Consider the following 20,842-nt stretch of genomic DNA (forward strand, 5'->3'; position numbering starts at 1 on the left):
ACAAGACGACGAAATTTACTAAAAACAAGCAAATGTAAAACTAAGGGGGAAAAACCCCAAGAATCAAGGACTGTTCGGTAGAGCAACAGTAATCAACAAACCGGCGCCCAAGTGGCTCAAGGAATGGTTCCAGAGCAGATGAGAGGCGAAGGCCTCAGTGAGGAAGGAGGACAGGAGAAGGAAGGAGGAGCCGGGACATTCCGGTTTGCGTAACTGCAGGAGCAAGGGGTGGAGGCGGGCGAAGGAAGGGGAGTGTGGCCAGAGCTCCAGACAGCAACGAAAGAGAAGACCCAGAAAGCCTCTAGGCAAACCGAGGGCTCAGGTAATAGGGCGTGAGCAGGAGAGGTATTTCGGGAAGGCTCTAGGACCAGGGAGACTGCCATTTCCTTTCCTGGGGCCTGTAGGGATATACGCGCTGTACCAGTGTTCCCGAACTTTCTTGATGAACGATGCCCCCCACCCCCATACGTCCTTTAGGAGGGTATCACAGCTGGCAATTCCTGTGACCTCGAATTCCCTTCAACCAGGATTTTGTCCCGCCTTAATTCCGTCCTTTGAGGTGCTGATGTTTTGTCTCAAACACGAATTGCAGCACTGAATACGCGTGTTCAAGTCGTCCCCTTTCTCACCCCCACCCCCGTTAGAGAGTCCAGGGCCACAAGAGAGGAAATGCTTCGTGTTGAGGCCCTGGAGGAAACCCTCACTGCTCTCGGTGGGACCGGTCCCTGGGGGACGCGTGTCGGGCCCGGGCCTGAGCAGAGAGCCGCCATTCGGGGCACACCCGTCTCCTCCTTCGGCTGACGCCGGAAAGGGCGCTGTGGAACCCTCCTCCCCGTGCGCCGGCTGCATCCACTTTTCGCTTCAAGCCGCCAGGCCCCTCCCCGGCTGGGGAGCCGGCGCAGGGGTCACGTGGAGCCTCGGTCACGTGTCTGTAGTCACGTGCCTGTGGGTCACGTGCGAGGCGGGCGCTAGCCGGGACGAAGACGTCTTGTCCTCGTGCTCTCGCGAGATCTGCGGGGTCACGTGATAACGCGGGCGCGGCGCGGCCTCACGTGACGGGCGCCGCCGGCCGAAGGGTCTCTTACCTGCCGAGGGCGCCGCAGCGGCCGGGCCTCTGGACTGCGGGACCCTCGCCCTCACGTCGCCCCCCGGCCCGCCCGCCTGCCTCTGGCGCCCGCCCGCGTCCCAACCGCCCCCGACCCCCTCGGTTCCCGCTCCGGCCTCGGCAGCCCTCGCGCCCATGGCGGCCCTCGGCGGCGCTCGGCGGCGGTCTCTGCTCCTGCTGCTGCTCGGTGAGGGGCTGCGGGGCGGGAGTTCCCGGGCGTGCTGGGGTGGGCCGGGGGTGGGGAGGCCGACGACATGAGGGGCCCGGGGAGGGGGGCGGCGGGCCCGCGAGTCGTCTTCGCCCCGGCGGAGGTCGGCGCCCGAGGTCTGGCGCGGAGCCCTCTGGCCTCTGCCTGAGGAGTTGGGTCGAGATGTCATCTGAGGGCCAGTTCCGCTGTCGGGTCACTGAACTCGTGTTCTGGGTGTGAAGTTGGAAAATAAGTGGTTTGTTGGTTTCGGGACGGCTGTGGTTTATCCACGCGGGACACGTGAAGCAGTGCAGCCGAGGCGGCAGGACCTGCGTGGTCCCTCTGCCCTCCCCGGTGACACGGGTCTCACCGAGAGGAGAGTAGGGCGGCGCGGTGATCCCCGCCTTTTAGAATTAGTCTTTTGTGCTGTGAGCTCCTTCCCCCTCTGGTCGGGCTCGGAGCGCTTCCCGGCGTGTGCTTGTGTGACTGTGAGCTTAAAGTTGTCCTTCCATGTTCAGGGAAAGCACGGTGGTAAAATGAGGGGTGGCAGGACGGGGCCTCGGCCTCACAATGGCAGCGTTCATTTCTAGTGAGGGGTCGTAAAGAGCGCTGCCACTGTTCCGTGGGCGCTGGTTCCGGAGTCAAAACGTGGGACTCCGTCAGTAGAGACCTCGGAAGCAGCCGGGGGTGCTCAGTGTGTTGCTGAGTGAGGGATTATGTTCTTACCTTCTTGTCTCGGTAAGAAGAATATGTGCTGTGTCTTAAAGGGGAGTCACTGCGTGATTTGATTTCAAGTCTGTTTAGATGCCCTTGATGAACCTGTATGTGGCACCTTTTGTGAGCCCCCTCCCAGTGAATACGGGAAGATTATCTAAAAGGCAGAGTCTGAAATGTGATACAGAAGACAACTCGTGGGAGCTCCCATGAGTGACGTGGATGTGGATACACATTACGGTACCTACCTGCCCACGAATTCTCCATCTCTGCCTCTAAACTCTACAATTCTGTTATTGAGACTGGATGGATTTTAGTTCCACGTTTTGTTTTGCCTATTGTGTAAAATGAGTTCTTTGAGCTGTATGAATAGCCACAGGGATGACCATATTCCAGCAGCAGACCCGGAGCTTTGCCCTTCCCTGGCAGGTGTAATTACTTACAGGAGAAGTTGCTGGAACAAGTTCTGTCAGGTCAGAACGGTAGCACTGCTCCTTATTAGAAGACTTCACAAGCATTAGAATATTCATATTTTATGTTTTAAAACTCACCTTGAAAATGAAGAGATAGCCTTCATTCCCTGCATCATGGTAGCCGGGAGTACTGTCCGTGGCCTAAGCTTTCTAATGCTTATTCCATTGCGTCTTTTTAGGTTTTATATTCAGTTGAAATCCAACTTTTAGAAAAGGTACATTCATTTGGATTTGGGTCTTTTTATTTTTTATTTATTTATTTATTTTTTTAAAGATTTTATTTATTTATTCGACAGAGATAGAGACAGCCAGTGAGAGAGGGAACACAGGCAGGGGAAGTGGGAGAGGAAGAAGCAGGCTCACAGCAGAGGAGCCCGATGTGGGGCTCGATCCCACAACGCCGGGATCACGCCCTGAGCTGAAGGCAGACGCTTAACTGTTGTGCCACCCAGGCGCCCCTGGATTTGGGTCTTTTTAAAATGTTTATTTTGATGAATAATTTTACCAAAAAGCATCTTTTCTAAAAAATATTTCAAGCTTCAAAACTATGAATTCTTCCTGCATTTATAATTAGATAATTCTTAAAGCTTCATTTGTGTTTGAATACTTGGTAGAAAGCAAAGGCGAGGGTGAACTGAAAGCGTCCGACACTTGGGATTAGGTGACATTGCGTAATGTGACTCTTTAAACCACTGGTGTCAACTAGATGACTTCCTTCCCCTTTCCAAATGAAGAACTGTCACTTAGGAAGTTTGAAAAGTTTTCTAATTAATACTCTTTTTTGGGGGGCGCCTGGGTCGCGCAGTCGTTAAGGCGTCTGCCTTCGGCTCAGGGCGTGATCCCGGCGTTCCGGGATCGAGTCCCACGTCGGACTCCTCCGCTGGGAGTCTGCTTCTTCCTCTCCCACTCCCCCTGCTTGTGTTCCCTCTCTCGCTGGCTGTCTCTCTGTCACATAAACAAATAAAATCTTTAAAAAAAAAATACTCTTTTTTTAAAGATTTTATTCACTTGAGAGAGAGAGAGAGAGAGAACACAAGCGGCGGGGAGGGCCAGAGGCAGAGGGAGAAGCAGACTCCCTACTGAGCAGGGAGCCCCACATGGGACTCGATCCCGGGACCCTGAGATCATGACCTGAGCCAAAGTCAGACTTAACTGACTGAGCCACCCAGGCGCCCCTAATTAATATTATTTTTGATTGTGGGTCTTTTGTCAGTTACTTGGGTTGGTGACCAAATTCTTAACTATATTTGAGGACCGTGGTTTCGAATCTATCGTTAGACGCTCCCTTCTCTCTGCATCCACGGAACTTGACTACATGCATATGTAGTATGAGCTTTTCCTAGAACATCATTTCAGTTGTGCTGTGATTACACACAGGTCTCCCTTCCTCATCTTACAGCCGCCCATCTTGTGTCTCACACATAGTAAGTGTTCCGTATATACGCATAGACGCCCGGTTTTACAGCAGCAGTCCCTACCAGATGTGCATACATCAGGTCTTCAGAAGTGTCCACACTTGGGCCCTGCCTCTGTGGGTTGTGATTCCCTGTGAGGGATGGAACCTTGGTCTTTTTTTCTTTTTTCCTTTAAATCTTTGTAGATGATTATGTATTAATGATTAAGAAGAAAAATATTAGATTTAGAAGCATCAATCCAAGACAAACTAGGAAGTATTTCTTTAAAAAATTTTTTTTGAAGATTTTATTTATTTGAGAGATCGTGCATGAGCAGGGGGGAGGGGCAGAGGGAGCGGGAGAAGCAGACTCCCTGCCCAGCAGGGAGCCCAGTGCAGGACTGGATCCCAGGACCCTGGAATCATGACCTGAGCCAAAGTCAGATGCCTAACTGACTGAGCCACCCAGGCGCCCCTCTTATAAAAATTTTAATGTAGAAATTTATTGACGTGTTCCTTTGGATGGCAGTCTCTTCATTTCAAAAATGAGTGTTTCATAATTTGAAACTTACTTGCTCACTTGGCAAGTGTTGGAGAGAAAGCACAGTTCAGATGTGGCACCAGTTCCAGGTTGCTCAGCACCACTCACTAGCTATGTGACCTTGAGCAGGTTAATGTCCCTGTCTCTTAGTCTCCACAGCTGTACAAGGGAATCATAATAGCATTTACCTGTTAAGGTTGTCATGATAATTAACTGCAGAATGCTTGGAGCAGGGCCTGGCACATAGCAAGTGCTTGTGTCAGGTACTGAGGGTTCAGTGATGAACTTGGTAGCAGAGGTCTGAACAGTTTTATTTAAATAACGTCAGTGAGCACTAAAGCCAGTGCTAATGTCCTGTGCTGAGTGCTCTGTGTACACTAGCTCATTTGATACTCTGATAACCCCGAGGGGTCAGCACGCTTGTTCTAGTTCACAGGCGCATAAACTGGAGGCAGCGATTGCTACTGGCCCAAGGTCACACAACTGGTAAGTGATGGAGGAGTCTGTCATAGTCATGCTTCTCACAGCTCTGTTTATTTTAGAGAATGGAATTTTTACCAGTGGGAGTACTTTGAAGGAATAAGCCAAAGTTACTCCTTTGTATGATTCCTGGAGAAATGATCAAGTTCATGCCTGTGGGAAGGACTGCTTGAGGTTAGCCATTGCCAGCAGGCCAGGGACCTAGCTTTGAAGAAGGACACCCACTCCTCAAATCATTGCAACATTTTAATTTAAGAAGAGTTTTTTTCTTCTTAAGCGGCTATCACTGTTACAGATTTAAGAAAAAAAAAAAAAAAACTTAAGACCTTTAGGGGCAGCTGGGTGGCTCAGTTTCAGTGAAGCGTCTGCCTTTGGCTCAGGTTGTCATCCCAGGGTCCTGGGATCAAGTCCCACGTCTGGCTCCCTGCTCAGCAGGGAGTCTGCTTCTCCCTCTCCCTCTGCCCCTCGCCCTATTCCTGCTTGCACACTCACACGCACACACCCTCTCACTCTCTTTTTCAAATGAATACATTTTTTAAAATCTTAAAAAAAAAACAAAAAACTTCTGGCCATTAGCATACACACGCTTCTCTTATAATTTTATGTTCTAATGCTCTCGTAGACCTCTTTTTCTTGACCAAAATTTGGCTTCTGGGGCTAAGTTTCTTATTTGAACAATTGAAAATTTCTGGATCTCTCCAAAATAATTGTGGGTATCTAGTGCTGGTAAAATTTACTTTAAACTTGTTTTTGTACTACTTCTTCGTGTTACTTTGAAGCCTCGTACCCTCAGCATATTTACTAAGTGAAAAAAATGCTGTGTTTGAAAACTTATTTAATGTGAAATATTTCCTAATGAAGTGCTTTGAGTCAGTAGAAAGTGTTTTAATGATTTAGGGAACTCATTTATGGAAGTGCAGCTTGGTAAAAAGTGATACGTGCATGATCCCATGAGGGCAGCGTCCTGCTGAGTGCATGGCATGCGCACTCACATATGACTCTGCAGCAGCCAGGCTAGGGCCACAGCCATGTGAGGGCGTCTCAGGCCCGAGAGAGCCTTTGACCAGGGCAGGGAGTAGCCCGTGTACACACGACCTGGGTCAGTGTCCAGTGTCTCTCTGGCTTCAGTGCCCATGCTTTAACACACATGCTCCTGCCTGGTGAACGTGCTTTTGCCTTGCTGGTGTCTCTCTGGACCACTGGTACACTTAACCCGTCCCTCTCTGAAGGCATGAGGATGATTTGTCTGTTTTTCTAAAATCTTTACTGAGTCAGAAATGAGCTGTGGAATTTTCTTTAGGTTTTACAATGGAAATTCATTTATCAGAGTTTCCTTTAGTGTAGTCTTGCCTGAGTTCTCTGGAATGTAGGTTAAAATTTTGCAAAGCAAAACAGAAACTACACAGCTTTCTTATTTGCCCAGTTTGCTTCATTCTCATGCAGCAGCTTCTTGTGAATGTAGATTTTGGTATTTCATGTACCAGAAGCTTATGGGAGGGTATGTAGGGTTTCTGGCTACTTTTTGCTTTGTGCTTGAATAGCAGTTGGCTTTAAAAATTTTATTTTGTGAAAGTTCCAAGGGTAAAATGAGTTGTTTGTTGGAATCATTTACTTTGCTAGGGACAGAGATTTTAGAATGAAAAGTTAATTGAGTGTCTACTGAGCATATGCCTTCACAATGTGCCTGTGTCACATTGACCCTTGGAGTGGTGAGGGCACAGTTAGAGGGCATGCAGGGACTGGCAGCAGCAAGGAGGGGAGGGCATGTCAGTTCTGAACCATATGGTACCTGGTGCTGGCTGACAGCTGTTTGGCTTTCGAACTAGTGGAAACACCTATTTTTGCCTATGTATAAGAGAGGAGTGTACTAACCCGCGTGGCTTGGAAGAATTACCTACTGCTCTACAACAGTGGTCAGATTACATTTGCTGCTAACCTGCTCAAGGCTGTGGTATGTCGCAAAGCCAGACATTGCACTGACCCTGAGAATTTAAGGGAGAAACAGCCACCATCGCTGCCAAGGTGGAGGAACGTGTGAAGGTTTCATTCTGTCCCTCCCTTTTGGGATATGGCAGCCCTTCCTGAACATGTCGACTGATGTCCTAACGTCACACAGCCAAGTCCAGGTTCAGTCGAATCGCTGTTTTTTGAGAAGCCTTCTCAATCTCAGATCTGTAAGTCCATGGCTTTTCCTGCCATGCCAGCAGCCCACAAGAGGTAACGAGATCTGATTTTAAATCGTAGTTTAGGACCATAGCGAAAGGTAGCACCCATTCTCCCATGGGCTTCTGCAGAAGGTCAGTATTTAGGTTGAGTTGTGCCTCCAGGGCCCTAGCACATCTTCCAGAGGCCCTCTGAGGACTGAGCGTGGAGCAGTGTGTGCCCAGGGTGACCTGGAAGTTGACAGGCGACCTCCCCAGCAGTATCCTGACATCGAGCATTAAAGAGCTGTCGACCAGGTTGGCAGACTGATCGATGAGTTTAGAGTTAACATTTCCAGACTTGTATCTGGGAGGGACAGGACAGAAGACCCAGCTGAACCCAGCCTGGGTAATCCAAGTATCTCGTTTTTTTAAGAAGCACAGTGGTATATCCTAATAAAGCCCATTATTTCCACGGCTAGAGGCAACAGAAGCACCCAGTTGTATTTTCAAAACTGTGTTTGGATATTTCTGTCTTTCCTGGAGTTAGCAGGCCTCATACACGGCGCAGCAGCGATATTTGTGGTGAAGGATGCCAACGGGACAGCTTGCATCATGGCCAACTTCTCCGCTGCCTTCACAGCCAGTTATGACACCAGAAGCGGGCCTAAGGTAGGAAACACCGGGTCCTTCATGCAGTGGGTGGGTTTTTTAAATTATTATTTTAAATAAGTGTTTGGAAAAGGACCTCACTGTAACAGTTGGCATATGCATGTGCCCTGCTGGGGACTCCTGTGTGCTCCTGTGTACCCTGAAGCTGCAGTCGTGACATGTAAACCATCCTGTCATCTGCTCTCACTGTCCAGTAGGAGCCTTGTCCCAGACTCGTGCACGGTTCCCTTCTGTGGTCACAGTGCTGACCAGCCTGATGTGTTAGAGCCTGTCCTGGGACCCTGGTGGTCTCACATACTCTTTCAGGCACAGGGCACAGCTGTGTCTGCTGTTTGCCCAGCCGTCTGCAAGCTCTGTGCTCCTCTAAGATGCCCCTCAGTTGTCCTCTTAAAACAGCTTGTACTTCTGCAGGATAAAAGACGCTTTTTGCATTTGTAGATTTCTAACAAATAAGCTGCATTTGTATTTCTTTCTTTGTTAATTACCTGTTGGTGGACGTTTCACTTCTATTTAATGTTGACTCTTAAATGTATCTCTAAACCGCATGTTTTCAGTTCTTTGTTGAAACCACCATTTTTCCTGCCCCTCGCCATGTTGACAGCATCGGATCATCTTACTACCACTCGGGGGCAGTAGTGGGGCCTGCCGTTGGTGGGAAGGACAGCTCTTCTTCGGAGCACTCGGGACTTTGTGCCAGGTGCTCAGGCCTCACCAGCTCGGTGTGCTGGTCTCCACGTAAACGTGCTTGGGCACCCAAGACGGAAGAGGCTGGGCAGGTTCTGTCCCGCAGAAGCGTCTCAAGTTACAGAGACCAGTCCAGACACCTTTTGTGGTCGTTGCTACTTTACATTTTTTGTGTTTGGATTTTTTTAACGTCATTTTGATATATATTATGTCCACAAATGGGATCACCTGCGTGCTGCTGTGTACCTTACTTTTTATCACCGTATCTCTGTCACCTCGTGGGGTTCTGTCATTCCTTGGGAGCAGCATTAGTGGGCAGCATCACTGCGGTTTGGTTAGCCAGTCCAGTTCCTTTGGGGTCTCTAGGTGGCTTTGTAGTGGCTCGGTTTGCCTGTAGTGCTCCGCTCAAATACTTCTGCAGCAAACACTCTCTTTTTTTTTTTTTTTAAGATTTCATTTATTTATGTGACAGAGAGACAGCCAGCGAGAGAGGGAACACAGCAGGGGGAGTGGGAGAGGAAGAAGCAGGCTCCCAGCCGAGGAGCCCGATGTGGGGCTCGATCCCGGAACGCCGGGATCACTCCCTGAGCCGAAGGCAGGTGCCCAACGACTGCGCTACCCAGGCGCCCCACACTCTCTTTTCTTTGTTTAAAGAGACGACTTTTTTTTAAGTACAAGTGACACACAGTGTGTTAGTTTCAGGTGTACACCTTAGTGATTTGACAAGTGTGTCCATTATGCTGTGCTCCCTGCACGTGTAGCTGTCATCTGTCCCATAAAGAGACATATTTCTTAAACATTTTTATAGCAAAGTAGTACTAGTTACTTTTTCAGATGTAAATACACAGCTCACTTGAAGCCTGGTAAGAATTACTTCAGTTTACCAAAATCATTTTAGTTTTAATTCTGCTATCAATTAAAATTATGTTAACAAAGAACATTTAATTATTTGAATAATTGTCAGCTTTGTCTTACTTGTTTTTCAGTCTGTACCGACATGTAATACTGACTTCGTTTGTGATTTTATTAATGATAAAAATGAATACGCTAACGGTGGCATCTAGGAAGGAGCTGAGGTCCGACTTCCTGAATGTCTTCCTTCGGCGCATCTGAATCCATTTCGTGACTTGCATTCTGACTGGGTCTGTCATCCTTTGTTCTAGAATGTAACCTTCGACCTGCCGTCCAATGCAGCAGTGTTAAATAGCAGCTCTTGTGGTAAAGAGGGAGCTTCTGACCCCATTCTTGTCATTGCTTTTGGAAGAGGACATGAGCTGACCCTCAATTTCACAAGAAATGCAACACGTTACAGTGTTCGGCTGATGAGTTTTATTTACAACTTGTCTGACACACAGATTTTCCCCAATGCAAGCTCCAAGGGTAAGAACCAAAACTGACCGGTTATAAAGTTAAGAAAATTGGGTTGGAGAGCATCTAAAAGTTTAACTAAGTACTTCAAGTAGTTAAAAGTTGGGTTTTTTTTTAATACAGATATCAAGACTGTGGAATCTGCAACTGACATCAGGGCAGACATAAATAAAAAATACAGATGTGTGAGCAACAACCAGATTCACATGCGCAACGTCACTGTCACGCTCCGTGATGCCACCATCCAGGCGTACCTTGCCAACAGTAGCTTCAGCAAGGAAGGTAGGACACTGCCTTTGATCTGGGTGCCCAGGCCCGACTCCAGTGCATGCAGACATGGCTTTGAGCCCATGCCTGAGGAAGATGTGTATGTGAGGATGCGTGCAGCCAGGGACTGAGCTGGCAGCTCGCACTTAGAATTGCTCACCAAACATTTTTCTCTACAGAAGGTGATCTCTTTAGGTGATGCTGGACAATTAACTGATTTAAAAGGGCAAAGCGGTTGCATCCCTTGTTGGGGAACTGATGAGGTCAGGGTCGCAGGGTCTCTTCCAGTTCAAGCCAGATGTCTTTTCACCAAGATCTAGGCTTAATCTCTGTCCAGCTTGGTAGGCCAAGGGGCAGATGGTGGAAGGAGCTTGAGAGCCTTTTGGGGGGGGGGGGGCTGGGCGGATGACCCACCAGGGAGGCACCTGCCCACCCAGCTCCACTGATGGGCTCTGGGTCCCAACGACACAAGGCTCCAGGCCCCTCCTAGCTCTGTGTCTTGGGTAAGGTGGTCAGCCTCTTGTTTCCTTCTCTTGTGAAGTAAGAATAATAGCCTGTGTTAGCAGATCCTAAGGTTAAAAAGGAAATTTATGCAAAGTGCTGATCTCAGGGCCCGGCTCAGAGTTGGTAGTAAAGAGTGTTGTCATTCAACTATGACTGAAGAAAGCTCTCTTCCTCAGTCCTACCAGTCAGCTCCCAGATCGCTGTCCTCTTCCTGAAGGGTGAGGAAGTCGTCCCTCCTTCTCAGTGGTTAGCCGCGCTCTTGGGAGCCTTCAGTTTGCCATGTCCCCAGCGGTGTGGCTGGATCCTCAGAGGTGCCTGCCGGCGTGTAACTGATTTCCATAAGTCCCTGGTGCTCAGGGGCACAATGGACCAGTTAGCGCTTCATGTGGTTGGGTGCAGCCCTCCTGAGCGGCATGCGTGCTCTGAGCAGGGCCAGAACCTGGCCTGCAGGTGCCATCCAGCCCACCTCCAGTTTCTGTATGGCCAGTAAGCTGAAAATGGATGTTGTGCTTATCAATTTAAGGTTAAGAAAGATCAAAAGAACATTTCACAGCACATGAAAATGACATGAAAGTCAAGTTTCAGTGCCTGTAACTAGAGTTTCCTTGGCACACAGCCATGTTCCTTCACACACCTGTTTCTGTGGCTGCTTTCACACTCCTGTGGCAGAACCAGGCCAGCACAGACACCAGACAGCCACAGAGTCTAAAATGTTTGCTGTCTGTGACTGGGAAAAACACGTCCAGCAGCAAGTGTACAGGGCATAAAGGCAGGTCTGTGTGAGCTGGAGCAGCTCTCAAGGAGAACGGCTGGACGGGCCCTGTCTGCACCCCCCTTGTCTGGGGAGCTGCGTGTGTGTATGTCCGTCAGCAGGCCCAAGTGTGCACGCTAACACACACCTGCTTAGGCCGAAGAGTGACTGACTGCGCAGGGGTTAGAAGCATGCAAAATGCCTCGAGCTGATGCTCACTGTCTCAGATCTCCAGGGGACTGGGTTTCGTTCCAGCAGTGTCCTCCCTTCAGCCTTGAGGAGAAGGGAAAAGAAAGAACTGCCAGAAGCCTTGGGAAATGAGAGCATCCTGCTTTGCTGGCTCTGTTGAGTGACCTCACTACTACCTGGGCCTCAGGCAGTCATGGAGTAGAGCTCCTCACCTATGCAACCTGTTTTCTTCTGCTTGGAAAGCTGCTGACTGCAGGCAGAGATGACCTGGCCTCCCCTGTTCGGGGTGCCCAGCTGCTGGGGTTCCTGAGGGCACTGGAGCCCAGGACAGGACTCCAGCTTCTGGTCTAAAATCACATGTGACAATGTGGAGAGGCTAATTTCTTTTAAGGTTAATTATTTTGTTTTTTAAGTAGATTTTATCCTTGAGAGCAGTTTTAGGTTCACGGTTAAACAGAGAGCACAGGGTTCCCACATAGCCCTGTCCCCATGCGCACACAAGCCCTCACTGTCGGCATCCTGCATGTTACTACCAGTGGAGGATGTATGCATGTGATTCTAGGTGGAAAAGCTGCCTCACAGAGGCGTTCCCTCCCCACGCCTGTGTCCCAGCCGCTGGCCCCCTCTTACGCCTGCTCCCATCCTACAGAGGATTACCTGGGGGTGGGCAGCTACCTGCTGTATTCTGTGAGGTGTTGATCAGAAACTTGGTCACTAAGCTCAGCCTCACTCCCCACCTCCCCTTGTGTCCCACGGTTCATCAGAGCTTTCTTTCATTTTATGTTAAATCTGTCTCTGCTGATGTGTCCGTGTTTTGGAAAGGAAACTTGCTTCCTTTTAAAGACACTAGTGCACTCTCTCAGTGAGTCTGCTGGGAAGAGGAGGGTTAGAGGCATCCCAGAATTGCACAGAATGTCCTCTGTAAGTTGGCATGCCCCTGTGACAGGCTGGAGGGCTTGGTGAGATCTTGGCATGCCTGCATACTCTTCATTGGACCGGAAGGAGTCCCCATAGCGCTTTTGGGTTCCTGTCACTATCAAGTCACATCCTCTATAGTCACCCTGATCGGTCTTTAAGAAGCTGGCTTGCTAAGAAATGAAATCCGCAAACAACAAATCTGTGCCCCGAGCTCCAGGGGCTCCCCCTTCCCCTGCCACACACACTACCCCATGATGTCTCCTTTGTTTCCCGGGAGGTGGTCCTCTGGCGGCCTGGGTCCAGGCCTAGTGACTGGGGGAGTTCTCAGAGCAGCCGTTTGGGCAGCAGGGAGGAGCTCCAGAATGGGTGTCTGCTGTATGGGTGGGGGCCGCAGTCCTCCCAGAAATTACTGCAGCGGACCTTGAAGAGCACAGGTGTGAGCTGTGTGGGTCCACTTACATGTGGACGTGTGTCAGTAAACGCAGTTCAGTACTGTAAATGTATTCTCAGGAATTTTTTTTCTCTACCTTCGTTGGAAGAATACAGTATGCAATGTCTATAACATACAAAATGTGTGTTAATTGAGTGTGCTATTGATAAGGCTTCTGGTCAACAGTAGGCTTTTATGATTAAGTTTTCGGGGGAGTCAGAAGCTATGTGGATTTTCGACTTTTTGGGGTCAGCTGTACTTGATGACATGACCTGAGCCGTGTTGGAGCTCAGCTGCTAGCATCTTCCACTGCTCCTCACCTCCCTGTGAGCTTGCGGTCTGATCTTTGGTGAGCCCTCTGGCTAGCTAGCACCTGTCACACCGCTTTTTGTCTGTGCTGCTGTTTCTGACTGTGGTTTGCAATCAAAGGACCTGGTGTGTTTTCCCTGCAAGCAGGAGAGTGATGTAACTGACCACGTGTACCACGACAGCATAAATCGCTTTTAGAAATATTTGACTTCTGTAAAGTTGAGCCATTTGTTTATCTCCTCTTGTGCCAGTTTCATTTCTTTGGTTCTTAGGCACAGGCCTTTTGGGGGCGGGGGAAGTCTGTTACCTAAATCATAAGCTTTTTCAGGGCAAAGAGTTCATCTCAAGTATGTTAAGTATGTTTTACATTCTCGTAGTTCTACTTGTGGATTTTTTTTTTTTAATTAAAGATTTTATTTATTTGACAGAGACATAGCAAGAGAGGGAACACAAGCAGGGGAAATGGGAGAGGGAGAAGCAGGCTTCCCGTCGAGCAGGGAGCCCAATGTGGGGCTTGATCCCAGGACCCCAGGATCATGACCTGAGCCAAAGGCAGACGCTTAATGGCTGAGCCACCCAGGCACCCCATCTACTCAGGGATTCTTAATGAAGAATTGTTACATGAAGATATATCCAAAAATTAGTAAATTTTTGGTCATAAAAACCAAAGTTTTTTTTTACTTCTGTTCATTTTATTTATTATTATTTTTTTAATAATGATTTTTTATTATATTATGTTAGTCACCATACAGTACATCCCCGGTTTTCGATGTAAGGCTCGATGATTCATTAGTTGCGTATAACACCCAGTGCACCATGCAATACGTGCCCTCCTTACTACCCATCACCGGTCTATCCCATTCCCCCACCCCCCTCCCCTCTGTATCCCTCAGTTTGTTTCTCATAGTCCATAGTCTCTCATGTTTCATTCCCCCTTCTGATTACCCCCCCTTTCTTTATCCCTTTCTTCCCCTACTGATCATTCTAGTTCTTATGTTCCATAGATGAGAGAAATCATATGATAGTTGTCTTTCTCTGTTTGACTTATTTCACTAAGCATTATCTCCTCCAGTGCCGTCCATGTTGTAGCAAATGTTGAGAACTCGTTCTTTCTGATAGCTGAGTAATATTCCATTGTATATATGGACCACAACTTCTTAATCCAGTCATCTGTTGCAGGGCATCTCGGCTCCTTCCATGATTTAGCCATTGTGGACATTGCTGCTATGAACATTGGGGTGCATATGGCCCTTCTCTTCACTACGTCTGTATCTTTGGGGTAAACACCCAGTAGTGCAATGGCTGGATCATAGGGTAGCTCAATTTTTAACTTTTTAAGGGACCTCCACACTGTTTTCCAGAGTGGCTGTACCAACTTGCATTCCCACCAACAATGTAGGAGGGATCCCCTTTCTCCACATCCTCTCCAACAATTGTTGAAAAACCAAAGTTTTTATTTGATGAACTGTCGGTGTTGGGGCAGGCTTCTGTGGCCTCACTCATCTGCAGTGTCATTGGGAGCCTGGACCAGAGAGCCTTGGTCACTCTGCCTCTCCACGTGCACTGTCCTGTCTGAGAAACCTCAGGTACTTACAGATTTTAATTTAAAAGGAATCAAGCACAGGCCAGGGCTGCCGAACCGTCCTGTCGGTTTTGTTGGTGAGAGTGAGCACTGAGGAAAGCAGCGGTGTCTTCTTTCCCAGAGGTCTGTAAAGGAGGGCAGGGGGTCCTCATTCTGGAGTGGTCTGGGGATAGCTCTGCCTGGAGGCTGAGGTGGAGCGGGGGAGCATGTCCCACTCTGCGTCTGTGGGGACAGCATTTCCTGCCCCAGGCCCAGCAGAGGGTTCGTGTTTGTTTATCTTTGCAGCTTTAAGATGTGGCACGTGGGCACTTGTGGATGCTTCTGTGCCTGTTAGTTCAGAACAGGAACTCCTGAGTATGGTTCACCCCAAGTTCACGTTCCACCCAGTCCCACCCAGTTTGGCAGCATTTCTCCCTTAGGAGTGATTCCCAGGTGGCTCATGGTGAGGGGCTGATGCCAAAGTATCTCTCTCCGTGGGAGACTCTTTCTGACTGTAGCACACAGGCTTCCCTGGAAGTTGGCTGCTGGCAGATCATTTGAGGCCTCCAGGGCACTGAAGCTTTTGAAAATCATGCGAAGAGGAATCGTGGAAGGAGGCACAGCCTGCATTTCCTGGGGCCCCTGGTCTTCCCAGAGGCCTCTTCAAGTGCAGGTAGCACTTAGCACACACACTGTGATTTCCTCATCGTGGACTGAGCACTCTGCAAGCAGGACTGTCGTTTCTGCTTTGAGACGGGCTGTTCAGAGTGCGGACTTTGCATTTGCAGCTAGAAGGAGGAGGGAGCTTCGTCCATGCAGATTTCCGCTGTCTTGACGGTACATTGTCCGTGCTCCCAGGCTGACATTCTGCAGCCCGCTTTATGAAAACAGTGGCTCGTGTGTAAAAGTGCTGGTCAAATGCGTGTAGGTTAGTCTCCCCTGTGCGTGCGGTGTGCTCATCTAGGCCAGGATTTGGAGGCCACCTGTTCTTGTTTTGCACATTTAATTATGTCATGTTGTGTAACAATTTGTAAAGTAATGATGAGGCTGTTCTTAACAGCTCAGCTATAACCTCAGCCTGCAGCTTAGCTCCGGGGGAGAGGCGGGTGGTGTGGCTAGCACACCCTGAGGGGGACGTCCCTGGCAGCATTTGCCCTGCCACCGTGAGCCCAGGTTACACCCACTCCATCATGCACTTCCCATCTTTATCTTCTGTCTAGAAAGGCACTGGATTACACAGGATTGTATTGTGTGAAGGCACACTGCATGAGTGAACTTTGCAGAGTGTGTGGAATCCCTTCTGTGTCGAAGTCCTACAGGGTGAACTTTCCCGTCTCTCCCCAGCTCCCGGCTCGACCCCCCCACCCAGGCAGATGGGATGTGGGGAAGGAAGGGGCCAAGCTTCCTTTGAGCTCGGAGTGAGAAGTGATCAGGTGGTCGGAAGTTTGAGCATCTTCCCGGTGGGCGCCGTGGCCCTGGACGTGGTGGGCCCACTCCCACAGCTCAGCGGGGCAGAGATGGGGACAGGGTGGGAATTAGATGGAGATCGTAGAAGTACTGTTCTAAAATTCTTGATTATGCAAAGAAACAGGGTGGTAAAACAGAGCTGAGTTTGGGGATGACGGTGTCCTGGAAATGCTGAGGAATGTCGGTCATCTTCACGGAAGGCAGTGGTCCTGGCTACACCTGGAGAGGACGTTCATTTAGCTTTGATTTTGATTCAGTCTGCCTTGATTTTGAATATAGGTTTTTGTTGTAAATCATAGTGGATCAAACTCTTGAGAGTCTGAATCACATTTAAACTCCTCAGATCTCCTGTGGGGGCACCATGTGTCCTCCGCCAAGGCCTGTCCTGCTCCAGCTTCCCTCACTCCTGGATTGTGGTCTCCTTCCTGGCAGTTTTCACTCACACTTACTGGGCCTTCTCCCTGCGTGAGGGTGCCTGCCTGTGGGTGTCTTCCCCCCATCTTGCTCCAAGTCACCCACCGCTGGCTAACTCATGTACCTGGTCTCAGCTCTGGTCTTGTGCCGCAGGGACCCACCTGACGCTCATCCCTCTCAGGGCCTCCTGGTTTCTCTCCCACGGGCACCATGCTGACCACACTAGCTTTGTCCTGGCATGTGTATCTGGGGCTGTCTGCCCCTTGGAGCCTGTGAGATCTCTGGCACCATGCCTAGCATGCAGCTGCACAGAGAACGTTGTTTCGAACTATTGCCCTTTGCAGTGGTGTGTGGCTGCCTGTCCCAGTGGCAGGTGACAGTTAAGGTTTTCTTAACTTCACAGTACGAAGGAAGGTTTGTCGTGCAGAGGGGATAGATCTGTGAGGGCAGGGGTGCCCAGAGGCTGAGCTGGAAGAGCATCCAGTCAGAAGTGGTGGCAGAAGTGGGGACGGCCCTGTGGGACAGCGGCGCCTGCCTGTCCTGTACTTCCAGAGTGGGGTTGGCACGTGCCATCCTTGGGCAGACTGCGAAATCACGTTCTGCGGGTGCGGCTAGCTGAGAGTCTGCGAGGGTGCCATAGCCTGGGTGGCCTGAGGAACTAGGACTTTGTCTCTCTTCCCACTTGTCCGTCCAGAGACGCGCTGTGAGCAAGACGGGCCTTTCCCGACAACAGCGCCGCCGCCGCCCCCCCACCCTTCGCCATCCCCAACGCCGGAGAGTCCCTCTGTGTACAAGTACAACGTCAGTGGCACCAATGGGACCTGCCTGCTGGCCAGCATGGGGCTGCAGCTGAACATCACCTACAAGAAGAAGGACAACACGGTAGGCTCAGCCCCCAGAGCCCTTCTTTCTTGGTTGGAGTATTGGTACATGAACGTCATGGCTCTGCACGCAAGTCTGAGAACATGGTTGTGCGTGTGCTGTGCTCAGCCTCTCGGCACACAGCCGTAGGCATCTGTCTGCATACCAGGGCTGCTTTTCTGTGAAACTGAATCGGGGAGTCGTCGGGTGGTCCCCAAAGACGCATGTTGTTTGGCACTCTGCAGGACAAGTTTATTGACCCTTAAGACAACGTTAACTTTTGCTTTAAACTTCACCGCTCCAATGTTTTTTATACCTTTCCTTTGGAATAATATTTCTCCCTACTTGGTGACCAAGTCTTTGGGGCTGTGCAGGGACCATGCTTGTGATGGGTGTGAAGCGTGTGGCTGTGGGGAGATGGGGTGGAGGGGCAAGTGTGCGCCCTTGTGAAAATAGCAACCAGGAGGAGCAGGAAAAATGGTTTCGGAACCCAGAAATCTGCGCTAGAGTAAACTTTGGATGTTTTCTTTCTGGTTTTGGTTAAAATGATTGTGGCCTTGAAGTTCTTGTTTTAAGATTACTTTTGTTTTTTCCCAGAGTATAGAGAACCCAGGGCACGAAATGGAACGGTCACTTGTCTCCTTTTCTTACTTAGACCGTGGCGGGAGTGTTCAGCATCAACCCCAACAAGACCACTGCTGGAGGGAGCTGCAGCCCCCAGCTGGTGACCCTGGAGCTCCGCAGCGAAAGCGTCCCTCTCCTGGCTTTCCAGTTTGGAATGGTGAGTCTCCATGTTCCTTTGTGCTCTGGGGGCTTTGGTGTCAGAGCTGCCTCGCGGCTCCGCCTGCCGCTCACTGTGGCTCTCCCCGTGCCCTCACGTGCTCCTGCACGGGGCAGCGGCTGAGCCAAGGGCAGCGTGCACTGGCTGCGGTGAAGATCAGAGTAAGGTGCCAAAACTCACAGCTCTGCCTTAGCGAGGAAGGCGGAGTCTGCTTTAGAGAAAGAAAAGCTGCCTTTTTTTGTGGGTGTTTTGGACCCTCGCCCCCCCCCCCCATTCTGTTTTCACTAAGGAACGCCTCGGTCGGTCCTTTATGCAGCAGATGTGAGGGAGGGCCTGCGGCCTGCCCAAAGCCGCCTTCCACGGCCAGCTGCGCGCTCAGCCCAGCCTCCCGCCTCACACGCTGTTGTCACCCCCTCTTGGAGGGGCAGCGTCTCTGGATCATGGGTCTTCTCTTCCTTATACCCATCTGGGATGAACCCTCTGGGAAGTTAGCAGAATCTTAGGGGAAGAACGGAAGTGCTGTCCGTGAGCGTTTACAGTACACGCTGCAAATGAGCTGATGAACGGTTGGGCTTCTCCTGATAAAGTTGACACTCCTGAAGTTCAGCAAACACTGGGGAAAGCTTGCTTGTTTAGAGTATGGCTTCTTCAATCCCATTTTTAGCAGAGTGTGATTCTATAAAAAGGTCTAGAAGGAACTAACCAGCATTCGTGTTCTCGAGATTTATGCGATGCCTTTTACAGACCGCGTACCCCAGAGCTTCATGCCGGAGCTAGAAATACAGGAGTCAGATTTATTACCAGCTGACCCTTCAGGTTTGACAGTAAACATGTGAATCTGGCAAGTGGTTAAGGGTTATCTTCTTTTCTTTCAGAACACAAGTACTAGCCGGTATTTCCTGCAAGGAATACAGTTGAATATGACTCTTCCCGACGCCAGAGGTAAGACCCTCACAACCCACCTGCCCGTCCAGGTGCCCCAGAGCACTCACTGTCACCTGCCTTTGCAGACCCCACCTTTAAGGCCGCCAACAACTCTCTGAGGGCACTTCAGGCCACCATCGGGAATTCGTACAAGTGTAACGCTGAGGAGCGCGTGCAGGTCACAGAGGCCTTTTCTGTCAACATCTTCAAAGTGTGGGTCCAGGCTTTCCAGGTGCAAGGTGACAAGTTTGGGTCTGGTGAGTAACATCGAGGGCAGAATTCAGACTCTGCATGGGGTCTGCAGGCTGTGGTTCTCTTTGGGTATTTAATCATTTAGACCAAATTCCCCTTCCCGCATCACCTTGCCTTCGAAAGGCCCGGCGTCTTACAGATGTGAGCACATGGTACCGTTTGAACAAAGGTCATTTTAAGAACTGGTGTGTGTCATCCCCTGGAAAGCAGGATATAGGAATGCTGCTGTGTGGTGTGATGTGTCCAGGTGGTAGTCGATTAGAATTAGAGCCCGTCCTGTTCCATTCTCCGGCCAGGCTGTGGGAAGGGGTAGGGAGGAGGGAGAGGCCCGTGAGGTCACACCGTGACAGGTGGTGTGAGCGCGGTGCGTCCCTGTCTCCGCAGTGGAGGAATGCCAGCTGGATGAGAACAGCATGCTGATCCCCATCGCCGTGGGTGGTGCCCTGGCGGGTCTGGTCCTCATCGTGCTCATCGCCTACCTCATCGGAAGGAAGAGGAGCCATGCCGGCTACCAGACTATCTAGCACGGCCGCGAGAGGCACAGACCGGCAGCCGCCGCGGGGCCTCTGCTCATTTTCCTGAGCTTAGATTGGTGTTGAGGGAGGCACACTTTCTTGCAAACTGATTTTCAAATCTGCTTTATCCAATGTGAAGTTCATCTTGCAACATTTACTATGCACAAGAGTAACTTTGAAATGACGGTGTTAATTTTGCTAACTGGGTTAAATATTTTGCTAATGGTTCAACGTTAATATTTACCAAAGTAGAACTTTAAGGTGGGGGAGGGTAAGAGTGCTTTTCTAAGAGGGCACTGGCTCCACTGTCATTTGGCTTTTTAAGATTCTGGTGTTTGGCCTCTTCATTCTTGACTGAGATTTCAGCCTCGCCAAGGGAGGGTCCCTGGTTTTGACCTTAGGACTGAGGAGGGCTGGGTAGGTGTTAGGCTGGTGTGCTTGAGAAACTAGTAGAGAAAGAAGATCTTAAAACAGAAGTACTCCAGAAGATGAAAATCGGAACGCTTAAATTAAGCTTTAGAAGCCAGGACAGGCCCAGCCCTCCCGCCCCCCGGCGGCACAGCTCAGTCCTCAGGCACGGGCGCTCCTACGCGTCAGGGCCTTTGGTCTTTCCATGCTCTGCCACTCAAGAGCTGGCACTTTTTTAAAATAGATAAATGGGTGTTATTTTTATTTACCTGTTTGTAAAGTGACTTTCAGTCTTCTGTTTGAGGTCCGGGGTGGCCTGTGCTGCGCTGGTGTTAATACTGGGTACCGCGCTCCGATCCAGGGGTGGCCTGTGCTGCGCTGGTGTAAATACTGGGTATCGCGCTCCGATCCACCCACTTGCGCTCGGGTGGCTGTGCACCGAGGACCCTTCATGTCACGCATTGCTGTAACAATGCTAATAAAACGTCTCTTTCTTTCTTTGTCTGGACCTCGTCCTTCTGTCTGCTCTCATG

General features: G+C 50.1%; 1 protein-coding gene across 1 annotated transcript; it reads left to right on the top strand.

The window, feature by feature from the left end:
* The first annotated feature begins 1,091 nt into the window (after positions 1-1,091).
* On the top strand, positions 1,092-20,806 carry LAMP1 (lysosomal associated membrane protein 1). Its single transcript, XM_040624823.1, has 9 exons — positions 1,092-1,292; positions 7,585-7,706; positions 9,554-9,770; positions 9,882-10,040; positions 17,263-17,450; positions 18,085-18,210; positions 19,086-19,152; positions 19,221-19,391; positions 19,771-20,806. Exons 1-9 carry the CDS (start codon positions 1,241-1,243, stop codon positions 19,908-19,910), a joined length of 1,242 nt encoding a protein of 413 aa, XP_040480757.1. The 5' UTR covers positions 1,092-1,240; the 3' UTR covers positions 19,911-20,806.
* The last annotated feature ends 36 nt before the right edge of the window (positions 20,807-20,842 follow it).

The sequence above is a fragment of the Ursus maritimus genome, unplaced genomic scaffold (assembly GCF_017311325.1).
Source record: "Ursus maritimus isolate PB19 unplaced genomic scaffold, ASM1731132v1 scaffold_10, whole genome shotgun sequence".
NCBI classification, from domain to species: domain Eukaryota; kingdom Metazoa; phylum Chordata; class Mammalia; order Carnivora; family Ursidae; genus Ursus; species Ursus maritimus.

Excerpts from the sequence above, each read along its gene's own strand:
- LAMP1 (XM_040624823.1), top strand. The coding sequence starts at position 1,241 with ATGGCGGCCCTCGGCGGCGCTCGGCGGCGGTCTCTGCTCCTGCTGCTG. Across the intron at positions 18,211-19,085 it reads TGGCTTTCCAGTTTGGAATG|AACACAAGTACTAGCCGGTA; the intron begins GTGAGTCTCCAT and ends CTTTTCTTTCAG. Across the intron at positions 19,153-19,220 it reads GACTCTTCCCGACGCCAGAG|ACCCCACCTTTAAGGCCGCC; the intron begins GTAAGACCCTCA and ends CTGCCTTTGCAG.